At 24.8% G+C, this 18665-nt stretch overlaps 1 protein-coding gene across 3 annotated transcripts in view; it reads right to left on the reverse strand.

The window, feature by feature from the left end:
• The window catches only part of LOC112595382 (inactive ubiquitin carboxyl-terminal hydrolase MINDY-4B), a 46030-nt gene extending 27701 nt beyond the window's left edge, over positions 1-18329 (reverse strand). Inside the window, exons 1-2 of one of the 3 annotated variants that reach the window (XM_025340554.1) lie at positions 18257-18329; positions 14325-14552 (exon numbers count right to left, since the gene is read on the reverse strand). In XM_025340554.1, coding sequence (XP_025196339.1) covers positions 14325-14541 — 217 coding nt within the window. In that variant the 5' untranslated portion in view covers positions 14542-14552; positions 18257-18329. Of the gene's footprint in view, positions 1-2887; positions 3193-14324; positions 14634-18256 lie in introns of those variants that run through there. The other 2 variants (XM_025340549.1, XM_025340559.1) reach the window with 2 other exon arrangements.
• Between the last annotated feature and the right edge of the window lie 336 nt (positions 18330-18665).

Here is an 18665-nt window from a genome sequence, read left to right on the forward strand (position 1 = left end):
TCATTTATGTATATATTATGAATCATAATATTATTGTTTAATTTTAAATATGAATATAAAATTATTTATGAATGGCAAATAAATATCCTTTCATGTATAAATAATATCTACATAGTTTAAGTCAAAACTAACATTTAATTTAGTTTATTAAAAATGACTTAATAATTTGTGTTTCTGTGGTCGAGATACAGTATCAATAATAAATTCTATAAATATTGTATGAGAAATAAATTATATTCATTATTACTTTCATCATTGTTATGGAATATTTTAAGACAGATTCGATTTCAAATATAATACATAGTTGACTTATTAATATTTACCAAAGAAAAATTGTTTTATTGATTGATTATTGTTTTATTTTGTCCTTAGAATAAATTCTATTGTTAATGGTTTAATATAATTCAATTTCAATGAAACATAGGTTATACACGATAAAAAAGTAACTAATCACCTTTTACTTTCCGTATTTATTATATTAGTAACATAAAAAATGTATGAACAAAAGCAATAAATACACTCATATAATTTTTGTAAGTATTATATGTTATGATAAATTATATTATTATATCATCAACATTTAAACTTCAAATACTCATCAAAAATGTATGTTGCTTTGAGCTATATACGTTTTGTTAATTTTAGTGAGAAATACATATGAGGAATTTTGTATTTAATTTTCAAAACTTATTGTATGTACTTTTAGCTTCATAATAGTTAATACATTTTTGTGATTTTGACGAATATTGTCATGACATTTTAGGCGTCCAATAGTTTTTATTTCAAAATTACATTTTTTTTTTTCTTAAACTTTTCTTGCATAAACATTTTTTTTTTAAATATTTTTTTAAATTTTCCCAATTATTCTTAAGTAGTAACAATTTTTTACTTTTTGATTTCCAAAGAATTAATCAAATTTATACCCTAAATATTCCATTTCAACAAATTATAGTAAAATAAAAATATTTAAATTGAAAATGAAAATAAATTTAAATAACTTTTTAGTTATAAAATATTAAAAGAAATATTTCTTGAAGTTATTTATTTATACAACCTTAACCTTAAATATTTTAGAAAAAATAAATTCTTCTTAATTATGAGAACATTCGTTTATATTTGGTTTACAATACCTATTATATATTGTATTTTATACATTATAATTGAACAATATTATTATTTTAAGTAACCATTGAAATTCTATTTCGTTCATCTGAAAATTGTGTTACATAGTATTAAACTTTTGATGAAATTACCTTTCATTTATTCATTATATTGAATAGGTAGTAATGAACATTATTCACACTAAAAACAAATTAACCAGTTTAGTTGTTTAGTTAAAATTGAAATTGGCAGTTTTATTATTCTTACCTATGAATCAATAGTAAATTATAATGGCACTGATGAGAAGGTAATAGTCATTTACACGCAATTATTTAAATTATGTCATGCAAATTTTGAATTATTCACAACGAATGAATATAAATATGAGATATTTAAATTATATCCTATAAAATGATTTATTATTTTATTTCTGTTTATTCTTATGCTATTATAATATTGATTTATTTATGGCTTAATATGTGTTCATTAACTTTATCTTTTATAGCAGACTGTAGTATAATAATAATTAATAACTAATAAGTAAACTTCATAGAGGTGGTATCTATAGGTTATACCTAACTCAACTAAGTATAAAAATATTATTTTGTAAAAATATAAAAATATAATTTTGCTAAAAAAATTGTATTATATAGTAAAAAATAATGTATTTAATAGACGAAAACAGCAAATGCCATGATCTGCATTATGTTATAAATTATAATTAATAATTGTGATTTCAACTGAATAAAACGCAAAATAATTAAAATATATTTTAGAAAATTAAAATGTTATTTTCTCATTAAATCAAACTATCTCCACGGTCATACGCGTTTACAAAGTTTAACACGCGTTTTTGAGGTTTGACTTTATTATATATTCTTTTATAGCGAAATATTTTTGTTTTGTTTTTTATACTTTACTATCAATTATTATTTATATATTTTCCAGTCTTCGTTGATCGCTGTTCTTCATTAACTTTGTCCGTGCATATTATTATAATATATATAGTGTACTTAATATCTACCACTTACCTACACAATACGGGTTGATTCATTATTGTGGGCGCTAGATACTTCACATTAGAGTGAATTTTAACATTTTTTTACCTATAAGTAGACATAACTTTTGAACGAAATACTTTATCCGTAGAAACTATCCAGCATACTCTCGATTATCCGCTTAACGGTACCATGTATAAAAATAAAAATTATATATGTACACCACCTAAACATTGGGTGGTGATAACCCGATAATAATTTTTGTACGTGGGTTGCGTTTGATTACCGATTGTTTACCTACATTTTATCATCACTTATCAGTTATATATCAGCGTGTACTGTATTCTTAAAGACAGAACTTCGCACTAGTTATCAAAATAAGTCACTAATGTTTTTGTGAAAAAAATAAATAGTTATGTGTATAAATACTAATACAACGTAAATTATTATAATTTTATTTGCTTACTATTTAATATTACATAATATAATGTTTTTTAACAAAATAATTATTATAGTATTTACAGCATGTTATAGTTTTATGCTATCATATGTTTAATAACTTGTTAGCACTTAGTAACTGCTGTATAATAGTATTTAATTGTAGTTGTTATATAATAGGTACACCTAGGTACGATAATAATACAGATGTGTGCCCGTGTTCGATTTAATTTTAGTCATTTTAATTCAACTTAATAAATATAGATAATATTAAATAGATAATATTGGATAGCATATCAGCCACACTAAAAACTTTAAGTTTAAAGAATCAAATAGACCTTTTATGTTACCTGTTCGCCGGTGTGCCGTGTACATATTATTGGCATTTAGCAGCGAAATGTTCGAACGACACTCCCGCATCATCTTATCACTGACGAACCTGACATAATAATAACAATAATATTATCACTGATACAATAAGCGACGACGACAACGGTTGTCGATTAGTCCAGCACACGACTACTACATGTATTATTATGTAGCAAACAATAAAATATGCGGATATGATAACGTCGTGACGATAACTACGCGACACATTACAATCGTTTTTAAACGCGTACGATTATCATAGCATCTCCATCGAACCTCTTAAAAATATAATATCGTTATATCTTTTATGATAAAATACGATTGTGGCTCGTCCGCCGGCGGCGGTTCCGCGTCTATTATTGGTGTAACACTAACTACTTATCGGTAAAATAATAATAATAATAATAATAATAATATGACTCCTCGATCGCTGATCGTGTGTAACCGCCGCCACCGTCTCGATAATGAAATATATTTAATAAAACAATATGTATGTATATAATATTCACCGATAGAATATTGTTTTACGAGCACGCTACCGACACGCACACGCGATAATTGCCAACGTCAGTATGAAACGGAGTGGTATTCGTCGCCTTCGTAATCACCCCGAACGGCAAAGACGTGTTTTTTCTTTTTCTTTTTTAATAATAAAACGTATCGGAAAAATTTCGAATCGGACGTGTAAACGCGCGTCACCGACCTCCATCATTATTGCAACGACACCATCAACCTCCACCACCCTTTCGCGCGATTGTATCGATATAATTATGTATACACAATATACGACGTATAATAGTATAATATATCCATGATTGTAGTATCGCAAAGACTATACACATGAGGGGTGATAGTCTGTATGTATGTTATATAAATTGTGTGTGTAGTGTGTGTAAGTATAATGTGTGTATATATATATATGTATACACATATTATAATGTAGTACCTACACCTCTCCATACAATGTATATGGCCAAACCCAAGTTCAAATATCGTACCGGAGTTATTGGCCTTCGACTTCGATGTGCTTCATTTTATTAAAGATTGTGTGTATGTGTGTGTGTGTGTTTGTGACAGAATGAATAATTATCGTCAACGACTGCAAAAGGGATAGTCTGTGTCTGTGTTTATGTCGTGCGCGCGCGCAGCAGCGCGTCGAATATAGTGTACCTATAGAATAGAAAATAATATTATAATATATACAACGATATATAGTAGACGTTGTTAAAAGAAAGGAAAAAAAGTATAGGGAAAATTTATTATTTGATCGATCGATGTCTGAAGGCTCACAGAAACGCAACTAAAAATAGTTTAGGTTTGTAGTATTTGAAGGTCTCGGTGAAGAAAAGAATAAAAAAAAAAATCACTCAACATAATCAGTGTTGAGTAGTACCGGTTGACGAGATCCTAACAAAACAAAACGGTAGTAAAAATAATAAATATTAAATAAATAATGAAAACAAAAATTACCTTTGTCTGTTATTCAATTTGCAGTATTTGTTAAATTTTTACGAACGAGTATTATTTAATATATTTCAGTTGTACGCATAAAATATGAAGTCGCAAATTTATCTAACACGCGATTTTTATTTGTCTACGTAATTATATTCATCATTGCCACGTTTTTCAAAATCATGAAAAATAATTGAACAAAAAGTAAATAAATGATCAGTACTCGTACTGCAGATACATTATTTATATTTTAAATATAGAAAATTATTCATATATACATACAAAAATTTATCAGATTTGCGATTCCCGATAATATATTAAAATTAATACCAATGATTTCATAGACTTTTTGAAAAAAAAAATTTTTCCATTATGAATATTTTTATCTTACATCTTGTCATTTTTTCTGTTTTCTTTTTTTAATTACTCGTACTATCGTTAACTTTTAAGGCTTTTTATTTCTTTTAAAATAAGTTTTAAAGTATTAACACATCACCAGAATTCATTTTCATCATATAGTTTACTCTAATAATAATGATTTAATAATAATAATTACTCTTTAAGCTCTTTCTTCAACATACAATGTTGGGAAAAAAAAACTATGCATAAAAGATGATTTAAATTTAATAATTTAGAATCACATAAATTCAAATAAATATTTATTGAATATCTCAATATTGATATTAAAATAAATTACACTTGAGTATGAAAAATCTAGTTTTGCGAAATCAATAGGCTTTTTACTAGTTTTTTCACAGGTGCCTGTTTACCTAAATTAAGATAAGAAAACTTTTCCGGTAAAATTAAGAGGTATGTTTAAGTTTATTTCCTTTTTATTGTGTGTAAGTAGAAAATTAAGAAAAATAAGTATTGATGAGAGACAATATTTAAAAATTGAGTAAATCCAAAAAGTTTGACAAATTTAATGTTTAATTAATCATGAGAGTACAATAAATTAAAATATTAAAATTAATCAAATTTAAGAACTAAAAAAAAAAAATGTTGAAATCAACCTATCTGTGGTATTTTTTGAATTACACTATACACTAATAATAATTTCAAGAATCAACCTTAACGGATGCTAATAATAAATGTTTCTTAAATGAACTCGATAATCAATAATTACATAAAATAAATCTTGGAAATCAACTCACATACACCGAATCACGCACCACAATTAAAAATTACATCATTATTCATGATTAATATGATTAATTTTGTTTACCTTTATTGTTATTAGTTATAATATATATTTTGCATTATTATTAGTTTATTACATTAAATTGAATCTTATTTTTAGAATAAATTCAATGAATGTATATAAAATATTAAAATGTAAGGATATTTAAATTATAGATATAAATATATTTATTCTCTGTAATCTGTATTCTTTTCAGGCTAGGTGCTTTTCTGTACTTAATATTAACGTCTATTGACAAATTAGTCATCAACTTTACTCATTAATTCATTATACCATATTGAATATTGTAAAGATTGTAAATTAATTCTTAAGCGAAAAACAAAACTTATAAAAAATATCAATATAATATGATTTTACACACTTATTAATCATTGGTTAATGTAAAGTTATTTTATCCAAAACTATCATTAAGTTAAGGTATTTATGGATAATATAAAATATTTAAAATGTATTATTTAGTCACTAAAATTATATGAAATAAAAATATTTTTATGTATTTTTTTTTTTTCATATTTCTTATAAAATTGTATTTACACATTTAATTATCTAGAGATGTACAATAATATATTTTTTAAGTTGTTAAATATGTGTTTATCGAATATTTAAAAATATTATAACATTTTTATTAAACTATATAAATAATGTTCTTAAAAATGCATATTAAATATCTGCAAAGGGTGTAAAAAATGACAAAATAATTTGAACAAATGATACTTTCAACCTCAAATTAAGGAATTAAAGCTTAAGGCTTGGAAAAGAAGGCTTAAAAAAGCCTCAAAAGCCTTAAAAACCTTGAGTAAGGCTTGGATAATAATAACACTTTATCAACATAATAACCTGACACAGAACAACAATTTCTGTTAGACGATTTGTTTCTATTTAATGATGATAATTAATCTGATTAAACTAAACTGAATTGTAATTGCAATAAGAAATTGGCTTATTTAAATTATCAAAATTAGTTTTAAACACTTGAACAGTTTTAGAAATAAAGGTAAACTTAGTACTTACGTAAATAATAAATACCAACCTATTACCGATTATATTACAACTATCTTTAAGAACATAATATAAATGAAAAATTAAAATAATTACAAATGAACAATTAATGAAAGCTGGCAGTGACTTGTAATTTTAAAATATAGGAGACGACTGAAAAATATCTAAACAACGAATAAATTATTAATTATTATTAAACATAAACCTTAAAATAAGAGTTTTTTTTTTTTTTATATGTATATTATTTTTTATGAGTTTATCTTTAAAAATCAGCATGGTTTAAAAAAAAAAAAACTGCAAGAGTTTAACCCAGAAAAGTTTATTGTATTTTATTGGACTAAAATTTATTGTGTCAACCCTGCTTTAAGTATTAATTTATTAACAGCTTGAAAATAATAAAATATACTCTAGAGAGTTATGATGATCTTATATTAAAGTTTAACTTTCAAAAGAGGGCAGACCTCGTAATTAATAAATATTTAAAAGAAGTGGACATGATTAAAACACATTTTTCTCTTGAAAAAATTTTATATTACTATCAAAGAAAACAATTAAAGCATTCATTATTATAAAATATATCAAATATATTCAAGAGTTAAAACTAGGAATGTAAATTTTTCACACTTAATATATTTATTAATAATATAATATGTATACAAATAACAATAATTAATAGATAATAAGTAAGTAGTAAAAATAGTAAATTATTTTTATTGGAAGCTATGTTTCGTCACTGTACAGAATTTTTTAATATTCCATGCAATTAACACCAACATAATATCGACTATATATTTTACGAATATAATAGTATTTATACTATGTACGTTTTATAAAAATGACAGCACTAATACATTTAAGGGTAAAATCAAATCAACGTATAAATAAATTTTAAATGTAAAAATACAATTAGCAGTAGTTAATTCACCCAACTTGTTGCATGCGTTTAATTTAAAGTTAAAAAAATATATTATTAAATAATAAGTGGATAAGCATCATTTTATCATAGTGAAAATTAAATACTACAGTAAAATTAACTTGTGCTGACACCGTATATAATCGTAAGATATTATATTTATGTCGGTAAAAATTATACATAATACCTATATTACAAAACTTTAATTGTTGAACATTTTTCACTGATGAGTATAAAAATCAAAAATCACAAATATATATATAAATTGGTTAACGTAAAAAGTGGAAAAATATATTGGTTATGAATAAAACTATATGGTTACCCAATGATATTATATGTTCAATATGTATAAACTGAAATTAGATTTTAACTTTTCATTAGCAAATTAATTCATAAATATAAATAATAGTAAATAGTTGACTACTAAAATATATTTTTTAGATAGTTTGAACTCGGTTAAAAAAAAAATAAAATCAACTTCCACATAATTAAGTGATATAGATTTAAATTTTAAGCAATGCCAGTATTTCAAGATATCACATTTCATTTTCAAATAGTTGAGCAAAAAATATTTTCATTTTAAACTGATAAAAATTATATCACTGATACATTGAAATGTATTTCAAAATTCTGCAATGAAAACATATTCCATTATTTACACAATTATAAAAAAGGAATGCATAGTATAATCGTAGTTAAATTTTAATTCGTAGAAGAAAATATTATGCAAACATTACGTTACATATCTTGTAGATATACATTATACATATGTAAAAATGTTAAATAAATAGTTTTTATTTGTCTTAAAAACTAAAATATAATATAAAATTCATAAACTATTATATATTATATACTGTTAATTTTATAAGCGTTGTTATGAAATATTAAAAAAAAAAAAAACAGAAAATTAAAATTTTTTTTTTAAACCTTGATGTCATTTGCATAATACATAATAGCTTACAGATTTAAGGAATGTAAGGTTGGGTTATGCTTAATGTTTTACCTACTGTATATATTATAGAAACCCAAAAGGTATTGAGTAGCAAAACACCACTGACCAATCCAAGTACATTATATTAACTCGGTAAGTCGGTAATCGAAGGACCAAACTGCAATACCCAAATCACTATTCGATGAATAATTATAATAAATTATTGTTTCTTAATACAACTATAACCATTTATAAACATATAACATAAGTACCTAATAAAGTAATGTCGTAGTGGTGTGTGTTTATGTGTATAATCGTACATATTTTAACTACCTGCATTTAAAGTAAAATTAAAATGTTAAAATATCTGTGAAATAACTATTGTTTAAATAAATGTTAAAATGGCAATTATATCAATACTAAATTTAATAATTATTTTATTATAAAAAAAAATGTACTTATATTTTTATTTATAAATTAAGTTATTTAAATTTTATAATCTTGTTGGAAAAAAGGAAACTTTACTAATACTTTAAGGCTTAAGCTATTAAATATTAATTTGTTTTTTAGATTCTGAACAGAGTGATGAATGTATTGATTTTACAATGATGTGTTGTTTTTTTTTTTTTGTGTGTGTTTGTGTACAGCATAAGTAGTCGAAATAATGCTTTAATTTCAAATTTCGGGGGTGGTTTCCGATGGAAAAGTGAATATCCTTGGTGCATTATAGAGGTAAAAAGTAAACATTTTCCAACAGTTTTCAAAAAAATCGAGAAAAACAAAAAAAAAAATGACGGAAAAACAGGAATTTTTACCCAAAACCAGTTTTCGACCAAATCGATTTTTTCATATGGTTGTAATTCAAAAACTAATCACTGTAAATACTTAAAATTTTCACCAAATGTTTATGTTAGTGTTATATATATACAGTTTAATTTTCAAAAAATTTTGACTTTTTTTGAGTTATTTATAAGCCACTGAAATTATCGATTTTTATGAGAATTTTTTTTAAAGTGTCGATAAAAAAATGTTGGATGACCAAAATATTTTGAAAATTTAATACAAGGTTCCTTATGAATTGTTCTTATTGTAGCTAAAAAAAATTAAAAATCGTTACTTACAATTTTTTTTTATAAACGTTTATAGTTCAAATATTTAAGAAATCTATCGAAAACGCGAAAATTTGTAAGTCATTTTGAAGTTGAAAAATCATAAAATTTTTTGTGTTTATAACTCAGGATTAAAAATAGTACACTATGTTTTCCCTAAGTTTTCCTTTAAGTAGCTATAGTAAAAACTCGAAGCATCATTATAGGAAAAATTTTAAGTGCGTTTGAATTTTAAATTTTTACGAAATAGCGTAACGCTTACTATTCATCCTCAAACGATTTTAAATATTTGTTATTATTCAAAAAGTATAAGTCGTAGATACTTGAAAAATTTACCAGTTATTTAGATTGGCATTTTCTTTATATGATTTAGTTTTTAAAATATTTTGACTTTTTTTGAGCTATTTATAGACAACTGAAATTTTCAATTTTTTGAAAATTTTTTTTTGAAGTGTCGATAAAATTTTTTTGGCCCAATAAAAATACTTGAAAATTTAATACAAAGTTCCTCATAAGTTATTCTTATAGTGATCAAAAAATTTTAAAAATACATAGGCACAATTTTTTTTTATTAGCATTTGAAGTTCAAATATTGACAAAAATTCGACAAAACCATGAATATTTGCAAACTATTTTGTAGGTATAATTCATAAAAATTTTTGTATAAGTAGCTAAGAGTTGAACATTTAATACAATATTTTCCATAAATTTAGCTTACAATAATTATAAAAGAATTACATTTTGGTGTATTCAAGCGATTAAAACATAAACCACAGAAATTTAAAAATTTTAAATTTTCACATTGATTGTACCACAGATTATAATATATATATATAATAATCCTACAGTAAAATAATAAAATATATATACCTATATGTATTATACGAGATGATTATTGTGGTTACGAACTAGATATATTATATTGTTCTGTGATATTATGGTATTTCTTTTTGTATAATAAGATATCTACAATCATTCTTTTGGTACACCAGGTATATCTATGATAATATATTAAGGTATTATGAATTATGATAACTACATGCACTGTTTTTGGAAAAATTGATTAACCATGACTTTTGCAAATGCGTCCTAATTGAAAAATAAAATATTTGTTTTAAAATAGAATATATAACAATATTTAAATATAATATATAATATATCCTAGACTGACCAATCATCTCCGTTCAGAATCGTTTTTCGTATACAATAATACCTATCATTGCATTCAAATTTAATCTACCCTAGTCCGAGGTTCACCCCACTCCCATGTACAACAGAGCGGTACCTATTTTCCCGTTTTTTTTTTAATAAAAATATATCATTTTTTTTTTTTTTGCAAATAAAATATGTACATACAAAGAGAATAGAAGGACACTAACAAAATATAGGTAAAATGCATCTCTTCCCAAAAAATAAAAATATGTTTATGGCTATTTTATAAGTAACAAATGTCAATGAGATGCAAATCTAAATTGTATAAGTTCCATAATTACAAATTATTTATTTTTGTATGTATAAAACAACATGTAGATTAATAATTCGATAAATTAAATTTTCTTTAAAACAATTTTACTTAATAATTTATAGCTAAAAATTATGAAAGTCATCTCAAGATATTATGTATTCTTAAATTTATAGCATGCGCTGTGATAAACAAAATAATGTATTTTTAAAGTTTAAATTATGATGATAAACATGTATGCTACAAGATACACAAGTGTTTAAAAACACTTAAATTTATCAAAACTCTTATACAACTAAAATATTAAGCTAACAGTCTTCGCTTTTAAAAAAAATTTCTATATAGTTGTATTGAAGTATACTTTATTTTAAGCAATTAATAATGGTACCTACCTAATTCTTATTTTATTTCAATTTTTTTTGTATAATTTATTCTAATTATTCAAGTTATATGTCTTGTATCATTAATTCAATAATTTAATATTTTTTTCTTTTATTTATCTAAGTATAAATATATTTCATTATATTTATTCATTTATTCTAATATAGCTTTAAAATATTTAACTAGATATGTTTAAATATTTAATTGTTATATTATTACACTAGTCAAATAACCTAATTATTTTGCTTCGGAAAAAATTAACAAATGTAAAATACAGTGCTATATAGATGTACCTCAAATCAAATGTACTCAGTTCGTGTGTAAATCGGTATCAATGTACTTTGTACCTACTAGCTTTGTGAACTAATGCGACCGAGATGTGACTGCAACCTGTCACTGATTAGATTTAGCAATAGCCGCTTGAAAATAGGTCTTTCAACGTGACTCAAATTAACATGTTTGATGTTTTATCAAATGATAGTGAAATACTTTTTCTACTCAAATCATAAGGAACTAAATTAAGTTGATTTAAAAAAACTAAATATTTTTTTCTGGTATTCTCTAGTATGAAACAAGAATGTGAACTTTACATGGGTGTTTCACCTTGCAGAATATATTATTTTAAATTTTTCGTACATTCAGTTATAAAAATTTAAAAACAATTCGATGGAAAGAAGTAACTTACATGGATAAATTCCACCAGACACAGTGCTGCATTATACAAATGCAATATGAACTGAGATTTTCTAAAAAAATTAAATCAAATTTATCATTTGATATATTGTAATAAATGTATAAGCATCTAATTAATATATTTTAATATAGAGTACACACGCATATATTAGAAATATTGTGAAAAAGTTGAGAAGATATTTTATTGAACGAAGATAACGTGACATATAGATGTAAAATGTAGCGAAGTGTTTTAATTTTCAAAATCGCGTACCATTTAAACGATTTATATTATTTAGATATATTGCAATAAATGTATGAGCATTACACGTATATTACAAATATTGTGAAAAAATTGGGAAGATATTATATTGAACGAAGATAATGTGACGTAGACGTAAAATGCAGGGAAGTGTTTTAATTTTGAAAATCACGTACTATTTAAACGATTTATATTATACGGAATGGACGTGATTTGAAAACTCCTATTATCGATATAAAAGCCGACTTGTCGACAGACGAATTGACATGCAACAATCATAATATATATATATATATACACATATATGTGCGTCATACCACGGTGGGTGGGTACTTTGTATTTGAATCTCAACGCACGTTCGAGATGACTCTGAATACTGTTTTAACCGTCTCCAAATACACTTTTTGCCGCTCGTATTCACACTTTAAATGTAGGAACTAGATCTAATTTATTTTCGAAAATCGAGCAGCATATTTTAAACTATATATTAAGACGCCAAAGTTTATTAAATTTTATGTAACGTCATAAATCTTAGGCATGCCTGATGTACATGCACGAGCAGGAGTCACTAAGTTGGCTAAAACCTGATGAAAACCTCTAACTATGTATAGCTGCAGTGCTTATTGGATATTTTTGGTTCAAAGTGTTTTCATTTTTTTTCCAAAATATTATTTCTGATAAAGTATAAAGCTGATATTATGTTAACGAAATATTAAAAAAACATGCCGTATTATACTCGTTTTAATATTTTTTTGATATGACGTCCACATAATATTCCAACTCAATATTATGTACCCCATAAAATAAAAAATTATATCCTTAGTAAATGTTTATTTATATATGCTGTTCAATCAATTTTTTTCATCGTTCAATTTAACTATTTTAAAACATTCAAATAAATATTATAAATTAAATAAGAACTATTGAAATAATAAACTTTATCTATTTGTAGACACTTAACAAATATTTTTATATTTAATATTTCTATGTCTTGTATACATATCATTTTGCTTATAAATCAATTTTAAATATTTTTTTAAGAAAACAATAAAAACTTTTAGCCATTTTTACACACATATATATATATATAGATAGATGCGTGAATTTTACTAGGCATTGAATATTATCTGCACATATTGGATCGAACATTTATTGTTAGATTACATATTGATCTGATACCAGAGACCAGATCATAATACTTTAATATAAATTATGTAGATCAGGCATGCCCAATCCACAGAAGTATTCCAAATCCAAACGCCATAACCTATAAAACTGTAAATTATAAATTAAAAAAAAAAAAAATACATTCTTTTTATTCAAATTTTAAGAATCAAAAAATTTCTACATAATTATTCATGTTAACAATCTTAAGTTAAATCAATTTTGACCAATAATAAAGATAACATTACATTTATATTATATTTATTGTGGTAAGCATGTATCAGAATAAACAAAAAGAAATGTCGTTGAGACATTGAATGAATTATGGCTTACTGTTTAAGCATAAACTTCAAATGTAATCCAGACTTGAAAAAAGTTTGAGTACTGTTGACATTTATAGCACTACACGATCCACGGGCCGCATATAACGTTTTAATAAATTTTGTATAACCCCCGCTAAAACTGTATTGTACATTCTAAAATCTAACATACTACACTTTTAAAATAAATAATGTAAAATTCTTATGTTGTGGTTTTATTATGTGCAATATGTATCTAGTAATGTCACTTAAGAACTAAACATTTCTATACCTAGAAAAAAAAAATTGCACAACAGAGATTCTTTTTTTAGTTATTGTTCACTGTTCAGTGATAAATTTCAATACGAAATAATATTAATACTATAATATATAAATACATTATATTGTATAGTTTCGCGCGTGTATAAGTAGATTATAAAATAATAATATATAACTGGACTACGATTATTATTATACGATAGATAGAATAAATTATATGTCTTGCCAAATTGTGTTTCACTGTCTGTTTTGAAAACAACACGGGTTTTTAGATGAAAAAATTAGAAGCCTTACCGTTTTTCACGTCTTTCTGCGTGCGGGACACCCCTTGCACTCTGTCAGTGGACATGGTAGCGGCAACCGCTTTGGCCACAACTCCCAGTTTCTTCACGGGCCTGCCACCACTGGTACCGACGCCTTTGCTGTGGTTCCCGACCGTTGTGTCCATTTGGCGGTTGCGACCGTTGTAAAAGTCACCGCTGACATTTCCGGAATATGCACCCAGTGGCATATCAGACTGCGCTGTCGCAATATAATAATATTCTAATGTATTATAATAATTTTTTTATACTAGTCGTATGATGGGTATTTCGTTTTTCAGCAGTTACATATAAGTAAAGTATGTGCGCTACGAGGTAGTGCGGTGCAAAGTGCAAGATTCCTTGTGCGTGAAAAAGAATTAAAAAATAAATAAAAAACCGTTTTACGTGTTCGAAAACCATTAGGTACCGTATATTCCCGAGCGGGTGGCAGAGGGGTAAGCGCGCGTATCGAACACTGTGCGGCGACGACGTTCACGCTATACCGTAATCAACAACAACCTTAGCGGTGATAATATAAACGATAATTCGGCACCACGAACACTCATACATTTACAATGTACCAATGTATATAAGGTTAAGGTATGTGTACATGAAAACTTACCGCATGTACCTGAAATATATATAAATATATATATGTGTGTGTGTGTATGGGACAGCGCTGAATTTCAAAAATTTAGACAATGGCGGCCGACGGATAATGGATATATAAATAATTACTTGCGTACGTTAAACTGCAGTGGTAATTTTTATTGGCAATCGTGACCAAAAACGTTCGTGTGATTTCGCGACAGATCGGTCGACACGTCAACAATTTTTTACTCCGAATTCCGATGCCGAATGTACGAAATCCCGTGAGTGTGTAGAAATCACGTGTGATGTATGTGTATATTATTGTTGGGAATAATATTTATTATCGGATCTACATTATTGATTTTCCAGAAAACATAAATAACCCATATTAAATCTAATTATACAAATGATTTTTTAATATTTTAAATTATTGATCCAATCATTTATTTATCTATAGAGATTAATTTGGTCAAATTTGGACTAAATATATTTATAGGTACTTAAAATAGATATGTATTATAACTATTTTATTAAATAATATTGTATTGGTTGACCTGCTCAAAAATATAAATGAAAATCAATTAAAGTCGTACGTCATAATTTTGATTTATAAAATATTACCATGGTTTGAAATAATCTATCTAATTTTCGTGTTAAATTTGAATAATTCTAACGTTACACGAATTCGTAACTAAAAATTATTAAGCATAATATTAGTTTTAATCGGCCCATTTTAGTACTAATGGAATATGAAGATGAATAATTGTTGAAAATATGTAAATTTCCCAGAAAAAATATCTGCTGAAAATATAACAAGTACGATACGATTTGCTAAAGTTTCAAAGAACTGAAGAACTGTTGACAAAAATAACGTTGATAGGGCTATCGCATTTGCAAATCAAAACGTTCACAAGGTTTTCCAAAGACATTAATCACATGACGCTCTGAATATGCAATTTAACAACATCCTACTGTAACATAATCTGAATCGTACGTACTCAATCCCCGATTGTTTAACCTACAGGTCATCAGTGAAACGTAGTATTGTAGAAACACCATCCACACAACTTTTGAATGGGGCTTTAGAAATCTTTCAAGATGATAAAACAAAGTATGGATCAAATAAAATGACCATTAGTTCATTGTTCGGGTTATGAGAACAATAATGTTCTTGCTATTTATTATAATTATTTTATTCAAACGAAAGCGTGAAGATTAAAAACGTAAAATACTGCGGAAATGTTCAGAATCGAGTCCAACAAAAATTAAATGTACTTTAAAAAAAAAAAAAACGCGAAAGGACTTCAATTTTCTGTCAAGATTAACAATAAAATTAAATATAATGTGTACTTTGAAGGGTGAAAAGTAAAAGTTTTCAGTACTTTTCAAAATAATCAAGAAAAAAGTATTCAAAATTCAAAATAAGAATATTTAGTCAAAATCAAATGACCACAAAATCGAATTTGTTGTAATACAAAAATGAAAAATGATAGATGCTTGAAATTTTCACTTAATATTAACATAAGCGTTTTTTTAGATATGATATAATTTTTATTTGTTGTTAAAAATGTATAACCTTTTCAATTTGAATAGCTATAAAACTTGAAAATTCAATTTATGATTCTTTTAAAAGTTTTTCTCTTAAAAATATTTAAATTTTATACTCTATACTTATTTTAAAAAACATTTGATTTTTGAAGTTCAATTAAATATATTTTTATTATCATTTAAATTTAAATGTTAATACAATTATTATACAACTTGTACATATTTTAATTTTTATAAACAATAAGATCATGTTAAAGGGGAGAATACACATTAATGTAAATTACATGAAAATAATTATAGCTATTAGTGACACTTAGCTTAAAATGAAAAGATTAAATGTATATAAATAATACAAAAGAATTATGACTTCACTTCTTTCAAGTTTGCGTTGATGGTTTCTAAACAATAAAATCGTATAAAGTTAATTTATACGTGAAATATTATAGTTTTCTTGTCGAATCGTAATGGGAAACCAGATTTTAATAACAGCTATTTCTTAACTGATTTAATAGAAAAGTATAGGTATTCAGGGTTAAAAGAATGGTGTAATTGTGGTTTTGCGGAGTGTTGAATTTTAAAATACTTAAATTTTTTTAAAGGTTAATTATTTTAATCTTTATATTTGTATTCTGTATGTTTGTGTTAAGTTTAAGAATATCTTATCAATTAAAAATTAAGTTTTTAGGAAAACAAATTTGATTTCCCAGTAATATTAAGAATTAGTTCAACAATATTGTATAAAAAAAAAATGACTAATAATAATATAAATAAATATATATATATACATATATGTGTTGTATATATGTTGAAAGAGATATTTTTAAATGTGCAATTTTCTATCATATATGTGTATATTAGTGTGTGTGTGTGTGTGTGTAATTGAAGTAAAAAACGAACTGCAAAAGTTTTTTTTTATTTTTGATAAAAATACTTTTAATAATTTAATATTGATTATTATAAATTAAAAAAAAAAAAATCTTAGTTTCAAAAGAATGTAATAATTTAGATAAAAATGTAATAACTTATTAGTATAATTGGGATGTAGTTAAGCCGACAAAAATAATAATTTTAAAGTGTATAAATCATATACACGTATTTTAAACATAACAAACTTTTAAACTTAATCTCTTCAGCAATATTTAAACGTACATAATCTTTTTCTTGATTTGTAAATTTCATTTAAAATCTATAATTAAAGTAAACTATGATATTTTTCTTAATTAATTTCAGAAAAAAAAATGTTCGAGTAAAACATTAAAATTAATAGGGTATTAAAATTGAATGAATAATACTCAACTAAATCATTAATTGATGCATTTATGAAAAATATACTTAAGTATTATCAGAAAAAAGTAAAAAATGTAGGTATTCGAAAAACCATATAATTTGATATTTTTCAAAATAATTTTTGTTTGATATTTGTATTTAATTCTAACTAATCTAATTTTTCTTATTTTATTGATTTTATTTTATTTTAGAATGAATCAAATATAATTATTAGTTATTGATCAGCTAATAACTCGTTTTGTATGTTAAATTACGATTATGCTAATATTAAAAATTAAAAATGTAACAAGTTGACAAATAAAAGTAACGTTAATATATGTTCAATAATATAAACTTGTTAGTTGTTACTACGACGTTGAAAAAATATATTAAACAGTTTTTAATTTATATTTCCCTAACTGTAGACTTTCATATATACATTGTTTACCTATTATGATCAGTACCGATATATTAGTACGCGTTTTGTATAATTATGTGAATATACTTGTTAGGACTTACCTTGTATGTATGTCGTTAACTTCTATCCATAAGTAACTACGATAAACTTCCAAACCATTAAAACGTGTTGCCGTGCGTTACCAATACCACACAGACATTGATTGTATCGCTCCCTTCCATTGCTAATTAACAAATGCGTGTTCAGCTGACCTAAAAGTACAGTTAAACGTAATCCCACTGCTTAACAGCCGTTGTTTACTTAAACGTTATTGAACAATAATGACATCCTACAATAAACGTTCAATTCTAAGTTGGTGTGAAAGTATAAATGAAGATTATAGTATTGTTTAAAATATGGCGTTTATGATAATTTTTTTTACTTTATATAACCTATAGTAATACAAATGTTAGTTATAAATAATAGCTATATCATAACTTATAATTGTATAGAAATATTTTATGTGTAGAT

This window comes from Melanaphis sacchari, unplaced genomic scaffold (assembly GCF_002803265.2).
Source record: "Melanaphis sacchari strain LSU unplaced genomic scaffold, SCAv2.0 Contig0_pilon_pilon, whole genome shotgun sequence".
NCBI classification, from domain to species: domain Eukaryota; kingdom Metazoa; phylum Arthropoda; class Insecta; order Hemiptera; family Aphididae; genus Melanaphis; species Melanaphis sacchari.